This window comes from Rattus norvegicus, chromosome 13 (assembly GCF_021556685.1).
Source record: "Rattus norvegicus strain SHRSP/BbbUtx chromosome 13, alternate assembly SHRSP_T2T, whole genome shotgun sequence".
Classification (NCBI taxonomy): Eukaryota; Metazoa; Chordata; class Mammalia; order Rodentia; family Muridae; genus Rattus; species Rattus norvegicus.
The window spans coordinates 42,007,501-42,025,490 of NC_141546.1; the positions used below are offsets into that span (position 1 = coordinate 42,007,501).

General features: G+C 45.6%; 1 protein-coding gene across 3 annotated transcripts in view; it reads right to left on the minus strand.

Annotated features, from left to right (window-relative positions):
• Positions 1-17,990, minus strand: part of Zranb3 (zinc finger RANBP2-type containing 3) — a 155,029-nt gene that overhangs the window by 15,151 nt on the left and 121,888 nt on the right. For all 3 annotated transcript variants that reach the window (XR_015635198.1, XM_087580680.1, NM_001447237.1), the window contains 3 exon segments: positions 5,986-6,391; positions 2,771-2,929; positions 1-50 (listed from right to left, as the gene is read on the minus strand). The exon segment at positions 1-50 is cut by the window's left edge and continues 42 nt beyond it. Coding sequence is in view for 2 of the 3 variants with exons in the window: in XM_087580680.1 (XP_087436806.1) it covers positions 1-50; positions 2,771-2,929; positions 5,986-6,391 (615 nt within the window). In the remaining variant the exon portion in view is untranslated.

The following is a 17,990-nucleotide window of genomic DNA, read 5'->3' on the forward strand; positions in this document are numbered from 1 at the left end:
AAACATGAAAGTCTCACACACTGGCGGAGTGTCTGAATTACTCAACTGCTCTGTGAAGAAGACAAGAGAGATGTTGAAAGGCCCAGGACCCACTTGAATAGCTCATAATTACCTATAACTCCAGATTCCGGGGATCTTAAGCCCTCTTCTAGCCTCTCTGATCATCCACACACACATGGTTATGCACTTGTTTAGACAAACACACATACACACACACACACACACACACACACACACACACACACACATTTGATCAGCAATTCATGTCCAGACTTGAACTAAAACTCCCAGGGTAGGTCTTCTAAGAGAATCAGCATATACAGAAACCAGGGCTTTCTCTGCTAATGACTGAACAAGAAGCAACTAGATGAGACTCAGCTGAAAAGATATGAGTTAGTCAGAAGGGACCCTTCTCTAACACCAGAAGTCATTACCCAACTTGAAGGGTTTAGAGTCTCTCCTCTTTGTTGAACATATTGCAGCTGGGACTAAATGGTCCCCATTTGATTATCAGCATCAGGACAGCTTTGCTGCGTGTCACTGATGTGCCTGGTTCCCCGTGGCTGCTGTCTCACCCACAAGGAGAGGACTAGACATGCTAATTTCCTCATCATTACTTAAAAGTATTTTCTTAGTCCCTTTACCCAGAATTCTTCAGGAGAGACAAAAATTATGGAAGCGAGTCTATATAACAATTACGGTCAAATAGGCTGAGGTGACACAAATAGCTTAGTGGTAGAGTATTTGTCTAGCATGCCCAAAGACCCTGGGTTGGATCCCCAGGACTACCATAATCAAACATCCTCAAAACACAGGTTTAATAGTAAATGCAGTTAACATTTTATAAACATATCTGGTCCAGGAAACGTGCTAACTACTGTCCTGAGTGCATCCCTCACAAACAAAAAGCACATTTTTTTCTTTTAAAGATTTATTCATTTATTCTCTATAAGTACACTGTCGCTGTCTTCAGATACACCAGAAGAAGCCATCAGATCCCATTACAGATGGTTGTGAGCCACCATGTGGTTGCTGTGATTTGAACTCAGGACCTCTGGAAGAACAGTCAGTGCTCTTAACCACTGAGCCATCTCTCCAGCCCCATAGTTTGTACTCTTAAAATGAGTTTATTATTTTTATTTATGTGCATGTGTGTACTTGTATGAGTTTATGTGCACTCTGTGCATGCAGATGCCGTGGAGGCCAGAGAGCACTGGATCCTGCACTGGGGTTACAGGTAGTTGTGAGCCGCCTGGTTTGGGTCACTCTTAGTCACCTGCTATCTCTAGCTGTAGAGCTTATATACTCTTACCCCAGTGTCAGTGACCTCTGGGTGTTCTAGGAGCTTGGCTCTGCTTGCCACACCGCCAGCCAATATCATCAACATACTAGTTCTCTAGTCTAGGGCCTGGCTACTTTATAAAACTAGTTTGTGACTTATAAATGAAAAAGAGACAGAACACCTCTAGTACTAGAGAGTGAAAGGGAAAGGCAAGCTTGGTCAAGGCGCTATATGCCCATATGGAACTGTCATAGTGAAAACCCTCCAGTTTGTACCATTAGTGCGTCTTATTGACTAAAAAACATCTCTGAAATTAGTGTGTGATGTTCAGTGGTAGCAAAGCCATGTTGCAGTCATTAGCCCAGGTGGTAGCTGTGAAGTTGCTGTCTGAGCCCGTGAGAGCTCAGCCGTGGCTATAATACCACTGTCACTAAAAGCCACTGGGGATGCATACCAATCTAAGTGAGTCAAAAGAGAAAATAATCCCAAACGGCTTACAGCATTTGGCCAGCTGGCCCACGTACAACTACAGGCTGGCATTTAGTGACCACCACGGCTGTATAGGAACAGGCAATAAGTAAATACAACCTTGCCACCAAGGACTGCGAGTGTAGTCACGGTTCACGCGGTATCTGTATCTGTGCAGAGTGTGTGTATCTGCACCTGAATGCGGGGCTTCCAGGTGTGTGTCACACCCAGCTCTGCGCATGGGTGCTGGGGATCACACTCAGGGTTCCAGGCTTGCAGGGCAGGCACTTTACCCATCTCTCCAGCTCTGTTCAGATGGCCTTGACACTATGTTCCTTGTTTCTTAAAAAAAAAAAAAAAATGCTGATTGAGGGTAGCTATCTAAAAGCATTCACTGTAAGATAGACAGACTATTGATTTGTTAAAATGGCTGTCGGTTCTGTCAGCCTGATTACTGTGACCCGATGGGCCACCCAAATAAAAACAGCTCTCACCCTGTCGATGAGCTCACTGCGGTTGGGCAGGGCAGCATTCGGGTGGTGAGAGCAGTTTATTGGTTGTGATGCTATAGTGTTGATTCCAGCAGAGAGCCATCTGGTATTTAAGGATGTTTCTGCGGAGGGTGGGTGTTTTAACATAGAAGGTACTTGGGATAAAGTTTCAATCACAAACTTAGCAATTGCATCGTGTATTAAGGTATATGGTACCTATTTATTTAGTTGGTTAACTTTGAAATGGGGCATCATATAGCCCAGGCTGGCCTCAGATTCAGTATATTCAAGGATGACCTTGAACACAAAATCATCCTGCCTCTTCCTCCTGAGTGCTGGGATGACAGGCTTTTGCCACCACAAATGGTTCATACAGGGCTGGGGACTGAACCAGAAGACTCAGGCACGGTAGCTAAGAACTCTATCAACCGAGCACATCCCTGTCCCCCCAGGGTTATTACCTGAGCACTAGCAATGGAAGCAGGACATGCCAACCCCTGCCTGAAATGGCAGTCCGTCTTCCCCTCACCTTTCGATGTTTCTTCCTTGTTCCTGGCCAACCGCTCCACTTCGGGCTGTTCGGAGCACGGTTTTACACAGTGCAGACGAGCTTGATCATTTTTGGAGGTGCTTTTCTGAGACTCCTCTTTCTCCTCTTTGTTGTTATCCTGTCTATGGTTGAGGCCAGCTGGAATTACAAAAACACAATAATTTAAATGTAATGGGCATGGATTAAAATGTCACAGCTCAATGTTATTAGAAAAATAAAGTTAACAGTGTTTATTCAGACTCATCAAACATTTATCAGGAAGGGACTGTTTGCCTTGCCTCCTGAAGGTTCCCTTCTAAGATGCATGGAGACACAAAAACGTAAACAAACAGATAAAGAATGTATGTACAGATGAGGAGAGACCTGGAGCCAAGGAGGGCAGCCAGGAGAGGGTGGAGCCCAGCACGGTAAGAGTGCACTATTAGATTATTACACCCTGCACAGGCTGACAGGGCCGTGCTCTGAGAGCCCCACCTAAGCTCGGAGCTGCTAATGAGCCTAACACAGGGGCTTACACCAATGGATATACTCTGGACGGATTTGGAGAGCAACACAGAGGGTCAGGTAGGAGTAATGATCACAGTCTGACCCCCAGCCCTCAGCCTCCAGCCCCCAGGTCTCATTATGTAGCCTTGGCTGGCTCAGAACTCACAGAGTTCTACCTCCAAAGAGCTATGATTAAAGGCATATGCAGCCATGCCCAGCTGATGCCCATCACTAACGGGTGACCCTCACTGCTCTGTAAGTAAAGATCCCAGATGGCAAGAGTGGAGGAAGCTGCTACTGGGTCTTGAGAAAGCTGCTAATGGCCTTCGGTGGCAGCAACAGGCCTAGGCATTGGTATATGGATGTATTTGGGAGTTTGACAATTGAGGGGAAGTGAGAAGGACGAGGATACCATTGAGGCTTTTTTTTAATTTTTAAATTTATTTTAATTTAATGCACATGGGTATTTAACCTGCATGTATGTCTTTGCACCCTGTGTGTACAGGATTCACAGAGGCCAGCAGACGGTACCAAATCCTCTGGGACCGCAGTTAAGGACTGTTGTGAACAGCCATGCAGGTGCTGGGAATCTGGGTCTTCTTGACGTACAGCCCAGACAAGCCTACGCAGTGAAGGTTGACATCTGGTGTCTTCGTCAGTAATTTTCCACTTTATTTTGGTCTCTCATTGAACCCAGAGCTAACTGATTTGGTTTTGCTGGCTAGTCAGCTGGTAAATTCCAGAAATCTGCCTGTCTCAATGTTCCCAGGGTGGGGATGTATGCTGTGCCTGGTTTTCTATGTGGGTACTAAGATTCAAATTTGGTCTCCCTGCCCCCCATCACCACCACTAAGACTCGTTTTCTCTCGGAACTTACTCTGTAGACCAGGCTGTCCTAAAACTCAGAGATCTAACTGCCTCTGACTTCTGAGCACTGAGGTTAAAGGCATGCACCAAGTCTCAGACTTGGGCCCTAATGCTCATGCAGCAAGAAGCTGACAATCTCTTCAGCTCTAACAATCCTAGCCTGGAGCATGTTAACCCTGAGGATCCCACTGGGTGCCAAAGCAGAGGCGTCTCATAGGTTACGCTGGATAAACCACTCTGGCATTCAAGTCAGAGATATAAAGCTGGGCAACTCCGGCTCCTGGTTGTTCAATATCATTCAGTGTGTCCTATGCCCTATTTACTTCAAGCACCGGAGGCCTGAATTAGCAGCTTTCAGACTGCGACATCCTATGCGGTTCCTTTAATGTTTGTGGATTCTACTGTTTCTTCAAGAGTTTCAAGAAAGCAACATTAAGATTTTAGTTAGGATTAATAACTGCCTTTTCATACCTCGGGGGCACAAACAGACCAAGGCATGAGATCGTTATGCCAATTGTAATGATGTAAAGCGAGCACTGTAAAGCTGACTTGCACTGTTCCTGACTATTCTCCTCTCTTCTCTAAGCGGATGACTTCATGCTCACATGAAGTGGTTTATTTTTTCAAGTTTCTAGGCAGGCTGCTTATCAATCAGAGGTCTAGAAACTTCATCGTTGCTCCTGGCATCAAAAGGGAAAAAATGAGAACTATCAAACACATAACAAACTGTGATTTTTTTCCTAAGGGAGTCACTTTCTACTCTTACCGTGAGCTGACCTTACAAGTTGCTTTGTTTTGATTGCTGCAGCCGGGGTCACAGGGGGTCGTGTTAACTGTGCGAGGGCATCCGTGGGTCATGTTAACTGTGCGAGGGCATCCGTGCACGGAGTGTGTGGTTCTAGTTTAGTTTCAGAGAACAGGTGCCCACATAACAAACACAGCTACCCAGATGGTCACTTGTCAATTTTGATACAGTTCTCAGAAGTGAGAGGAAAGACTCAGCTACTGACGCATTTTCCTTCAGATCAACACTGAGAGGAGGAGGAGGAGGAGGAGGAGGAGGAGGAGGAGGAGGAAGAGGAGGAGGAGGAGGAGGAGGAGGAGGGACATTGTAACATCAGAGTTCTTGGTTCTATCCTGATTAGAGTCAGTTGTGGGAAGAATGAATATATAGGAGAACCACTGTGGACAACTATACCATTGATAAAATAACCTATTTCTACTTTCCAAAATTGTCAAATGTGGAATTCTTTCATTACCATAAAATATTCCCTGAAGTGAAAACAGAATACTAATGATATTTTTCTGTTACATTGTATTTACTACTTATATATGTGTTGGCCAAATTCTTTTAATAAGACCTTGAGAAGAGCTTATGAGTTGTCAAGCAAGAAATATGACACAATGTATACTAAGCAGGCCAAGTAGTTACAAAATGATTCAATTTGGATATAAAAATCATCTAATTTCCTTAAAAACAAGAATATCTACTTCTTTTTTAACAGCAGGTCTGTGATGGGCAGCACATTTGCTACCATAGCAACAAGGCTTCTCCTGCCCACTGAGCTCACATCCTGCTGACATTATTCAGAAATGCCCATTTGTGCCAAGTTAATGCCAAGCCAGTGACACTCAGAATATATATTCTTGACAGAACCAGGAGTCATTGACATTCCACAGGGGATGAATTTACAGTCTTCACCTAGTGAAATTCATATTCCATTTTAAGGCCTCAGGCCCTGCTGAGTCACGAGGCACTTTCCTAACAATAGTACCCCAGAGATTGGGTGGTCTTTTGGAGCCCTCCCTGCCAACCTCCCCTGCACCTCCCGTGCACTCACCAGCTCTGCCCTGAGGGCTCTCACACATCTCACAGTACGGAAGGCCTGGGTCATTGAGGAATGTGCAGAAGCCACACTGCCACCTCTTCTCAGAAAGGGCTGGGGAGGCCAATGGGGACTTGACCTCATGAACACCGTTGATGGACGTGGCCTTGGCTTGCAAGGACGGCTTTTCCTCCAGGGCACTGCAGTGGTCCCTGGTGCTCAGGGATTTCAACCTTTTAGTTTCAGGTTCAACCCCATTTTTGTCAGTCGTACCCTCCTTGGTGGCCATGTTTCTAGGGTCTGAGGCCACTGTGGTCTTCTCCTTGACTGCCTCTGCTGCATCACCGGACGTTTCCAACGGTCTCTTTCTCGGTTTCGGTAAGAAGAACGATCGAATGTCATGCTGCTTTTCTTTTTCAAACTGAAATCAGCCAACAGTTATCAAATGAGGGAGCAACTGTTCTTCCTGAATGAAAGAACTTAGCACTTTCATTAACCAGACGGACTGGAAATGAATCCAATGATAGTACCGCTCTTCACAGACACACATAGCTCAGTGGAGTGAGCACAGTCAGTACTGAAGGAGTGTAGCCATGCACGTTCTGTGTGTCTTTGCTTGGCACGTACTGTGTGCTGAGCTCGTCTAACCCTCATGACAGCCCTGTGAAGGAGGCTTCAGGTGAGGAAACGGAAACATTTTAGAGAAGTTATGAAATAGAACTACACTTTATACACTACCTACCTTAGATGCCCATCTGGTAAAAGAGGGAATTGCGTATGTAGACATTTAAAGCAAATTAAATATTTGCTTTAAATATTTTAAGTATTTTAAGTCAGTCAAGAACCTAGAAAACTGTTTCCATGGCCAAACTATAAGCACTCTGTATATAAACTATCACACTCATGCTAAAACGCTATACTGACCAGGAAACACTTTTCAAATAGCATTAAAATATTTATCTGACCACCAAACGCACATGCATACACATGAATGTGCACTCCCACATCTATTTCACATACCTACAAACATACAAACACAGAGACACACTGATCAAGTTAGCGAAGTCAGTCAACAGGTTCTCCAGGGCAGGAGTGAGGATTAAAAAGAAAAAGACAATTAGACAACATTATACCATGACTCCAGCTAGTTCTGAGGCTGAATTATTCTCCAGTCTGCTTTTATATCACCTTAGTTACATGCAGAATAATAAGATCAGTTGTGGGTCAGGGAACAAGCAAGGCAATATATAGAATCCTGTAAACACCTTTCTAGGGGCTGGCCAGGATGCCCAAGACAAAAGGACTGCCACACGTGCCTCCACTGAGCAGGCTCTGAGCTCTGCATTAACTCAAATGTTCTTAATCTGGGCCTATTCCAGAGTCCTGGCCCAAAATCAGATTCCCCCCTCGAGATTACTTCTTTGTCCTGGGCCCGATGTCAAATTCCCATCTAGTTTCTAGAAGCAAGAGGCCCAAAAGGCTCTCCACAACACACCACATACAGACACACACACATGAAAAAGGAAAAGTTTTCCTTTGTTTCCGAGGGTTTCATTAGCTTCTAACACTTCACAATTACCTACATCTAAATAATCGGCAAGCACATGCCTCGAAATCCCACTCAACACCCAGGATACCTTATTCTGTGTGAATGTTGTTTTTCCTTTTATACATTTTCATGACTTCTTGGACGATTTCTTCCTTCCCACTTTGTCTTTCCTTATTTTCTGGGATTTCTGCTAGCATAATGCTGGGTCTACCCGCTATATCTTACTAGGCTCATATTTTCCTTTCGTCTTTTGCCCTCAAGAATACTAAGCTCTCCTCTGCTTAGCCTCCCCCTTTGGTACAGAATTACTTTCATTTGGCAGTCATGGGTATATCTATAAACATCACATTTATTGATCTACTACATATATGCACGATGTGTATCTGTGTGGACACTTGGGGGCCACAGCACATGTGTGGAGGGAATACGAGGTTAGCTGGAAGATCAAAAGAACGGAGAGAAGGAAGTATTCTTAGATGCATGAGGACCAGTGGGCTGGAGTAAGTTTGAGGAGCGGTGGGAAGGAGGAGAGGGAAGATGGATAAATAAATGAAGGACAATATGAACGGAGGACAGCTGATCTGGACATCCAGGAACCACCCACGGGCAGGTGGACAGACAACAGGAACAGATGTCCAGCCACACGGAGGCAGTTTGAGAAGGGAAGAGACGGTGAAACAAAGACAGGAGAGCATTAAGGATGAATGAAGGAGAGAAGCCAGACCAACTCATGTGGTAGAGAGGGGAAGACTGAACCTGCCATGATTTCAGCTGGGGGTTGAGGTTCTTCAATTCTGGGCTGTTTTCTTGGGCTGCTTTTGCTTTTTATATCTTTTCTTTCTGAACATTTTTATCTTTTGTTCTGGGTGGTCTCCACCTTATCTTTTCTTTCCTTGTTAAATATTAAAACTCTAGCTTCTGGCACTGTCTGCTGATTTTTCCCTTTATTTTTTTCATAGATATAATCATTTCTTTTACTTTTCTGAGCTATCAAGGACACTCCTGCTTTGTTTTTGTTTTTCTGTTTTCTTCAGGTCACTGTTTGCTGTATTGATGGCCGTTTCTTGGCATAAAGAATTTAGCTTTGCACAATGCTGGTGGCCTTTCACTACCACAACACTGAAGCCCTCTTCCTAAAAGAATCCCACACAGGGCCTACGGTAAAGATTCTCTTAATTATGCTATTGCTAAAAATATTTTAATTCCATTTATTACTTTGCACATGTGTGCACGCATGCAGGTGCATATATGTATGCGTGCGTATGTGGGAGGTCAGAGGGCAGTGTCAATGGTTCTCTCCTACCCTGTGCTTTCCCATGAGGCTTGGCAGCAGGGTTCCTGATCCACTGAACTATTGCCAGCCCTAATTAAATGATTAGTGCCTCTGTTCACATTTAGGAAGTTACACAATGACACAGGGGTGGTGACCAGCGAGCAGATCAAACACCAGTGATAGAGATCTTACATGAACTTAAGTCTTCCCTTCCACCTGTTTCTGGTTTAGTGAGATAGCCCTTGAATGCCTCTCTTCTTAGATAAGCAGTTTACAACTTCTTTTTTGAATGAAAGGCAACTAAAGCATATGTCAGCCTGACGGCTCTTCTTGGTTGTCGACGACATCTGGAACTAACTGAAATCCAAAATGGAAGGCATACCTGTGAGGGAGTTTTGCTTAATTTGAAGTAGGAAGATCCACTTCTAATCTGGATCTCTGAGGTAGGAGAACTTGCCTTTACTTCAGATCTTTTTTTTTTTTTGGTTCTTTTTTTTCGGAGCTGGGGACCGAACCCAGGGCCTTGCGCTCCCTAGGTAAGCGTTCTACCACTGAGCTAAATCCCCAGCCCCTACTTCAGATCTTTTGAGAGGAGAGAAGACATGCCTTCAATCCAGACCTTGAAGTGGGAAGACAGACCTTTAATCCAAATCTTATCTGGGCCTCGTCTTCTGCTGGAAGCCTATGTAAGAACTTGGAAGGAAGACTTTGCTCTTTGCCTGCCTGCTCTCGCCTTGCTAGCAAGTCCATTCCTTCACTGGCATGGGAGCCTACGTCTTGGGGTTTCAGGGTATACCTAAGACCTGGTGAGACGTCTGGCCTCGTGGATTCTTGGACTTTCCTTTCATAGCCAGCCATTGTTGCATTATCTTGACCACCGCCTATCATCATTCTAATCAATCTCCTTTCTATATAGATATTCGTTCTATAAGTTGTTAGCAAGCCCTGACCAGTACAGTCAGTATAGTTATATATGAAATGCACATTAGTGAGCCAACACATACAGACATTCAGTTGTGTTTAATGATCCAGAGTCTTTTGACAGAATCTCTGTGTTTTAGTGCATTGTCATCATTGTATGGTCGTCTGTGGAGGCCTGAGATGTCTTTCCATCACTTTCCACCTTACAAGTGGAAGCAAGGTCTCTTACTGAGACCAGTGCTCACTGCAGTGGCTAGTCGGGCTGGCTAGCCTATCCAGATGAGCCACGTCTCTGCCTTTGTGCTGGGATGATAGGTGAGTTACCGTGTGCACCTGGCTCTTAGTGGCTTCTGGATACCTAAGCTCTAGTCCTCCTCTAGTCTACATTTCAAAAAAAATGACTCTCCTTCTTAGCTCAACATCTCCCTCCCACCAAAAAAGTGTATAGGACTCCCCCCGCCCCCCACCGGGAGCTGGGGACCGAACCCAGGGCCTTGCGCTCCCTAGGCAAGCGCTCTACCGCTGAGCTAAATCCCCAACCCCATGTATAGGACTTCTTAAAACGAAAGCAATCTTCCCAACAAAATCCCTTAAAGAAATCTTCCCACAATGAATCCTTAGACCTTCAAGTATAGCAGTCCTCCCTAAGTAAGCAACTGACTTAAGCTATTTTTTAAAGTTTTTTTTTTTTTTTTTTTTTTTTTTTTTAAACTTTGGGAAAAAGCAGCATTTGAGAAATCCTCATTTTGCGCTAGAGGGAACGGAGAGGGATGCTCAGTGGTGAGAGACTGAGGTTGGACACGGGTCAGCCTCTGCCATGCTGGAGATCACTAACAGTGTTTGGTAGTGAGGAGGCGACTCCAGTGTGTGTGCTGGTCTGAAACCGCGTGCCACGGGGAATTACAGACTGAGATTTCAGCAAATCAAGTCCAGGAAGGAGGAAGTAGCTGGAAATAAATCACGGCAATAATTTCTCAAACCAAAGGATATGCCAAGAATATAATTCTTGCAAACTGTGATTACTGAGACTCTAACTAATTTTATGAGGATGGTTGAGTTGGATAATGAGGAAGTCTGTCAGAGGTAATGAAACTTACAAGTGAGTATCTGGCTGAGGCTGCAAGAGGCTGGATGGGCTGGCAGGAATGGAACTTTCCTTTACAGTCATCAGTTAGAAACCCAATTCCTAGCATCAGTTGAACTTTCTGATTAGAGCCTCTGGGCAGCTGAGGAGGAAGTTACTGACTCTGAAGGGCTCTTATGACACAGAGCAGCTCTGACTGGCAGGAAAGCAAGACAGAGAATCTCTGTGATATATCCTAGAGGTAATTATATATGCTGGTTGGGAACAGAGAAGGGTTAGTAATCTATGTTCTTGAAAGCCACAGGCAGCCTCTAAGCCTCTGTGACTGACCGGACACACTTGTTTGAACCGTGCGTGCATTCTGTGGGAGGTGGTCTTTATTTCCTCCATGGTCTCAAAGGAACTCAGGACCCGACTCAGGTGAAGTCATGGGAACACTGTATCTACAGACGCACTTACGGTGTTACTGGCCCCATTTCTCTCACTACGCTGAAGTGGGTAAAGACAGATTGAGTGTTCGCATGTGAAAAAGCACACTAGTAGTAAAGGAAACACATATGAGCGTGTGCCTCTGTGTGTGGTATTTGTGTGTGTGTGTGTGCGTGCATGCATGTGTGTGCACATGGGAGTGATGCTCAGGACTGTATAGGAAGACCGAAGGACACTAGGTATCCTGTTCTACTTCCCTCTGATTCCCTTGAGCTAAGACATCTCATCTCACTAAACTTAGAACTCACCAGTTTTCGGAAGGGACTGGTAGGCAGCCCTTTAAGTAGGGGCTGTGGACCTGACTTCTGGGCTTCAAGTTTGCACATGTGCTCTCACCCACTGAGCCATCATCCTACCCCAAGGGAATTAAGTATGAATGTGGGGTGGCGAGCTGTGAAAGGTGCCCTGATTCCTGGTCAAGACAGGTCGAATGCCTGGGGACCCTAAAAGGGATGGCAGGTGCATTCCCAGCCTCCCAGATCGGGACCTCACTAACTGCAGCCCCCGACAAAGTCAGTAGAGAGGTTTGAGACAGATCAGTCACAGAGGACAATGCCCCAAACCCCTCCTCCACAGGTGAGGACTTGACCACAGGTCACGTAGGCTCAAGACAAATGAATCTTAGAAGCAGGACCACGCCCCCGAATATGCAGATGAGGTCTTCCCAAGCTCTCAGGCCAAACCAATAGGAAGTACCTGCTGTCAGACACTGACCCATCCAAGAAACTGTATTTAAGTGTCGTGTTCAGAATTAAAGGTGTGCAGGAATTATCCCATTGTCTGAGAGCTTCCACCATAAAAGCCGGAACAGCACTGCCGCCAGGGGAAGAGATCTGCTCTCCCAAAATCATCTCCGCCAGAAGCTCCCCTGCACCCCTCCACAGTGAGTCAGTCTCCTGCTGGCTTAGTCCAGCCTGAGCAACCCAAGCAGCAGGACCCGCAGCAGGGGACAGTGAAAGCTGTCCCCCCCACCCCCACGTTCTCTTCTCTCCCCCTCGCCCCAACCCACGCTCGAACCCACACACCTAGCCCGGCGAGAGACAAGAGATGAGAGATCGCTCTGAAGAACACCTCTACCCCCACATCCCCCCACGGCGCCAGAGCCCTACATATAAATTTTATTTTTTATTTTGAGAGGATATATATATATATATGTGTGTGTGTGTGTGTGTGTGTGTGTGTTCATCTCCACCCTAGACTGGCCTAGAACTTGCTCAGTAGCCAAGGGTGGGTGACCTTATACTCCAGATCTTCCTGCTCTTGCCACCCCAATGGTAGGACAATGGGTGGAGGCCACCTTTTCTGGATTCCGGTTTTACAGAAATGTCTGAGTACTTGTAGATTCCTCTGACTTCAAAGAATATTCCTTTAAAATGTGACGGTATACCTGCAGGGTGGCCAGTGCAGTCGGAACACTACTGCAGGTGCTCTGCCCGCCACTGCAGCTGTACTCTGAGAAAGCTGTCCCAGGAATGGTCACAGAGCGGAGAGGGACGGTGGATGAGGTGAGTGGAGAAGAAGTGCCCAGAGTCCAGGAGACCACTGCACTAGGGGATGTAAGGTATGCACAGGCAGAGGCTGGAGAGAGCTCAGGGGTTAAGAGCAAGGGCTATTCTTATGGAGGATCCCGGTTTGGTTCCCAGCACCCACGTCACGGCTCGCAAACACCTGTTAGCTCCAGCTGCAGAGGTCCCTATGCCTCTGGCTTCCATGGACACTGTACTCACAAGCACACAAGCCTACCCCCGTCCACATACACACACTAACAAAACAAAACAAAAACGTAAAGAAAAAGAACTCAAGCACCACGCAGCTTAAAACACAACACACCGTCCTTAATACTTTGAGATGAGACACAGTGATGGCACTGTCTCTAAATAGCACATCCAGCAGGTAGGCAGGCGTTTGGGACAGTTCATAATCAGAGGATGCACTTTTTCACACGATACTGATTTGCAGACACATACATTATATTAAAGTCACAGGTCTGTGAGATGCTGGCAGAAGCAGGTATGAAACACCATCTGTGAAGGGAGGAGGGCCAGGAGTTCAGGGGTATCCATGGCTACCCAGACTCAGCAGCTCTGGAGACATAAGAAGCTGCCTCAGAAACAACAAAACATGCTTCCAGTGACTTTGTTTTTGAGACAGTTTTATGTATCTCTGGCCTTGCAGTTGTCATACAGGAGAGAAAACCGCAACTCTTGGCCCTCTGGCCTTGAGGGCTAAAACTGTAGGCAAGAGCCACGATACCCATGTCTTCAATGATTTCTATATTTTATTTCCTGTATTTTATTGTGCAGCTGAGTTTTTTGTTGAGCATCCAGCTTTAGTGTTGGTGACTGTTGGAACATGGTTCAGGAATGCAGTCTGTGAGAATTCGGAGGACCGTGAGTGCACTCCAAGAAGACAAGAGTCTTGTGACCCCAGGTTCTCCAAAACATAGAATTGTTCTTGGAATGTATTTCCGAGCTCCTCCCAGGTGTGGGTGTGAGCTCACTTCAGATTACTCATTACTGCCTGCTGCTGTCACTCCACTGAATGTTTAACTCCCCTTCCCATGCCTCTATGGAAAAACATGTCTTTGCTACGTGGGACTTGTCCTTAAGACTGTATTCAGCGTGAACTCACGGGAACTTTAATTGGCAGACCTTTCTTAACCCTCAGAGCATAAAGTCTGATGCTTCGAATAAAGCTGGATATTACACGAGATTTTATTCTGCCTTAAACTGTAGGCTCTATTCTCCTAAGTCCCACTACCTCTAGGGATGTGGCGGTCACAGTCCTGGAGCTCTCCATGGATCCATGGATTAAAGCATCTGAGGAGAAGGTACTACTATTTCCCAAACATGTTTTCTAAGAACTTTACATTTATCAACAATGCGACTTCCCCTGTGACTGAGAGGGTAAGGGTAGGTGGTCTCACCATAACAGACCAGGATCTCCAAATATCAATATCCATCCTGACAGCTTAATGTTTAGCACTCAAATCATACTGCCAGGTAGATTATGTTTTTAAAAAACAATTTATTAGTATTAATTTTATGTGTGTGAGGGTTTTGCCTGTATGTATGTGTGTGCACCACATGTATGTCTGGTGCCTACAGAGGCCAGAAGAGGGTGTGGATCCTCTGCTACTGGAGTTATGGTGTGAGCTGCTCCATACCGGGAACTAGGAACTGAACTCAGGTCTCCTGCAATCCCACACGGCCAGCGCTCTGAACCACCGAGTCATCTCTCCAGCCCTGAGGTCTACTTTTTGTAATGAATGACTTTATTATTTCTACTCTTTTTCTTAGAGGGGAGTGACACAGGAAGGTAAAGTATTTTTATGAGCTAGGAAAGCTATTTTATTGAAGAGCTCATGTCATTCTTGGACTTAGAAAGGTCACTGTGGTGATATTATGGACAAATATCCAATTTATCAGGACTCTCTGTCCTTTAATTATGGCAAGTGAGTCTCTTTAGGAATGATAAATAAGGAACTTGAAAGTGGGCATTTCTAAACAGGCGATAGGATCTAACTTGTCAGACATTTTCATCGCCAGGGAGAATCTGAGTTCCCAGAAACAAAGCCACGCCTATGTTAAAGAGCACATGGGGCTGACTGATTGATTAGAACTTCCTGAACTGTGGGAAAACAAAAGTTGCAAATTTGGAGCCGAAAATGTCTTGGGCAAACTTTAGTATCCCATTCCCTCCCGATGGATACCACACAGCCTAGGACTTGCAATGCAGACCAGGCTGGCCTTGAACTTGAGGGACCTTTCTGCTTCTGCCTCCTGAGTTCTAGGATTATAGACAGGCATGTACTACCATGTCTGTCTCCCTGCCTTCTTACGTGAAGCTTTCTGGGATCTTGCAAGCACTCGCAAGCACCCGACAGCTACAGCAGGCACTTCCCGATTCTGCTGTGTCAAAATGCCTTGACTTACGACTTGTTTTCCTTCTATAAAACTCATGGAACCGTTTCCACACTGGAACGTGCTATTTGGATCGACCTGAATCCATGCTGCCGGCCCATGGCCACTCAGGTTTATCTCAATTGTAAAGCATCTCTTAGGTCCCTTTGAGGCGAAAGCTGCCTTTGCAGGGACAGACAGGAGAAATCTCTCTCTTTGCTTACACATCTAACAGTCACTGCGTCCCTATCCTATGTTTAATAAAACAAAAGGGAAAGGTTGCCTCTGGCGAGAAGTGCTGGGAGTGAGAACTAGCTGCAAGACGCTCCTGACGGTGACCGTGCTTCCTCTGAGGGGCTGCGGGCCCTTTTCAGGGTGTGCCTCTTGGTAAATGCAGGGTCCTTTGAGACAAATGGCCTCGAGGTCGGATTAGAAGTCAGTTATTAGGGGCTGGGGATTTAGCTCAGTGGTAGAGCGCTTACCTAGGAAGCGCAAGGCCCTGGGTTCGGTCCCCAGCTCCGGAAAAAAAAAAAAAAAAAGAAAAAAAAAAAAAAAGAAGTCAGTTATTAGAGCTGAAGGAGTGGAGAAGGAAATGCAGTGAAACTCCTAAAAACAATAGAGCACTTCAAAGCCGGTGCTGACCCAGCAGAGACCAGGCCACCAATGCCAGGGAACACCCGTGCCAGGGTTAAGAGACCCTGATCAAAAGGTCTCTACAAGCAGCCATCCTGCCTCCTGTCACTCAGCTCCATTCCTGACAAAACCAACAAACCTGCTTTAGGAATGAGCGCTGGGGCAGCATGCTGGCCTCCAGAAAGAGGTTGAATGGACGGCTGGACTGCGACTGGAGATCCATCAAAGGATGCAAGTGACACAGGAAGGGCTTAACCCCCTACCAGGAAGACGCATGGATCTGAATCACCCTGAGAAAGAAACTGCTGCTTTCTCCACCCCCTAGATGTTCCTAACAGATCGCTCCCATGTGGCTGGAAAAAAAAATTCCACAGTGACCCACTCTCAGATTCACCTAGTCTCTCTCTGCAGGAACAGAGAACAAACCAAACCGACTGTACTCCACTCTGCTGTGAAACAAAAGAAAAACATAAAATAGAATAAACACAGGAATAAAACGTGGCTGGCAAACAGCTGCGGGATGGGGGTTAAGGGTATCTGTTGCCTGCTCCGACAACCCGAGCTTGATCCCTGAGGACCGCACGGTAGAAGGACAGACAGAACAGACTCCGGCAATTTGTCCCTTGACTGGCACATACGATGTGCATATTTACTTTTCTGTGTAAATATATATGTTTGCATGTAGCTTTTCACATTGAAAATGGAGTGTTATAGCAATGATATCCCAAGGGAGTAAAAATAATCTCGATTTTTAAGATAATAGCTTACAGCAAAGGAAAGGAGGAAGCTAGCTCCTTAAAGGAAAGGCCAGCAACAGGTCTGGGCCAGATAAAGTTCAACATGGATTTGGGACATTTTGCTCCCTAGAAAGCAAGGAAGCCCTCCTAGAATTACGGGGACATAGGGCTGAAGACATAGTTCAGTAGATAGAGTGAGTACCTCAGTTCAAATGGCAAACAACGATTTCCAAATACGGTAACCTGTGCCTGCACCCCCAGCACTGTACGTGTGTGTGGAGACAGGAGGATCGCTGGCTGTCAATCTAGTTCAAGGTTCTGTGAGGAGACTGTCTTAGGAGTAAGGGTGTGTGTGAAAGAGCAGAACACTTGATAGTCTCTTCTGGCCTTCACCTACATGTGTACCTACAGATAGGCGCCTTTTACCACACACTCATGCACAAGCAAGCGCGCGCGCGCACACACACACACACACACACACACAGAGGCATGCATGCACGCACATGAACACAGGCACACACAAATAAGGGTTCTTTCCAAAAATGCAGCTAATAAACATATAATGATAGAACTAGAAAATCAAACCCGTCATTCTGAACTAACTCAGGCAGAAGTCACTGACGAAAGCTAAAACCACTGGGGAGATGTGGGAACGGGAAGATCATATGCTCCGAAAGTGTTTATCATGGGTAATTTGCCACCATTTTTTGGAAAGCAGCTATGCTCACCACACAGCACAGCACAGCCATCAGAATGACTGGCCTTGTTTTATTAATAAGTTTTGGTTGGTTTTGTTTTTGACTCGGGGTTTTGCTATATAGCTCAGCTGGCTGGAATTTTATGGCTCAGCTCCCTCAGTGAAAAGTGGAAGGTTTTCATTTTTCTGCAGTCAGCATCAATCTTGTCCTTTATTACTTGTGTATTGAGGCAACTCTTTATCCTTCCCTACCGCCAAGGTCATAAAAATATTTTCCTCAGTATTATCTTCTGAAGGTTAGATTCTATTCAGGTTGTTTTCCAAGATAGCTGAGCCTTAAGTTTGAAACTGTTGGAAAATATAAACTGGTCCAGGAGCAAAGCTAAATTTTGCTTCTTCAAGTTTTTCTAGCTTTAAGTAAATTGCCTTTCAAGGGCATAAATAACAGAGGATTCCTGCTTTAAACGACACATGATAAAGTACATTTTCCAGGCATTAATAACAGAGGGAAAGGGTCTACAGAGATGACTCAGTGTGCAAAAATATTTGCTGTGAAAACATAAGAATTCAGGCCTGGGTGCCCAGGACCCAGGTAAAAGCTGGGTTTGGTGTTAACAGCTAATAACCCCAGTGGATGAGACACTCGGACCCTGGCTTGCTGGCCTTGGGGAACCCAGAATGGCAAGCTACAGGGTCACTGCTGGATTCTGTGCAGAGCAACAGAGGAAGATGTAT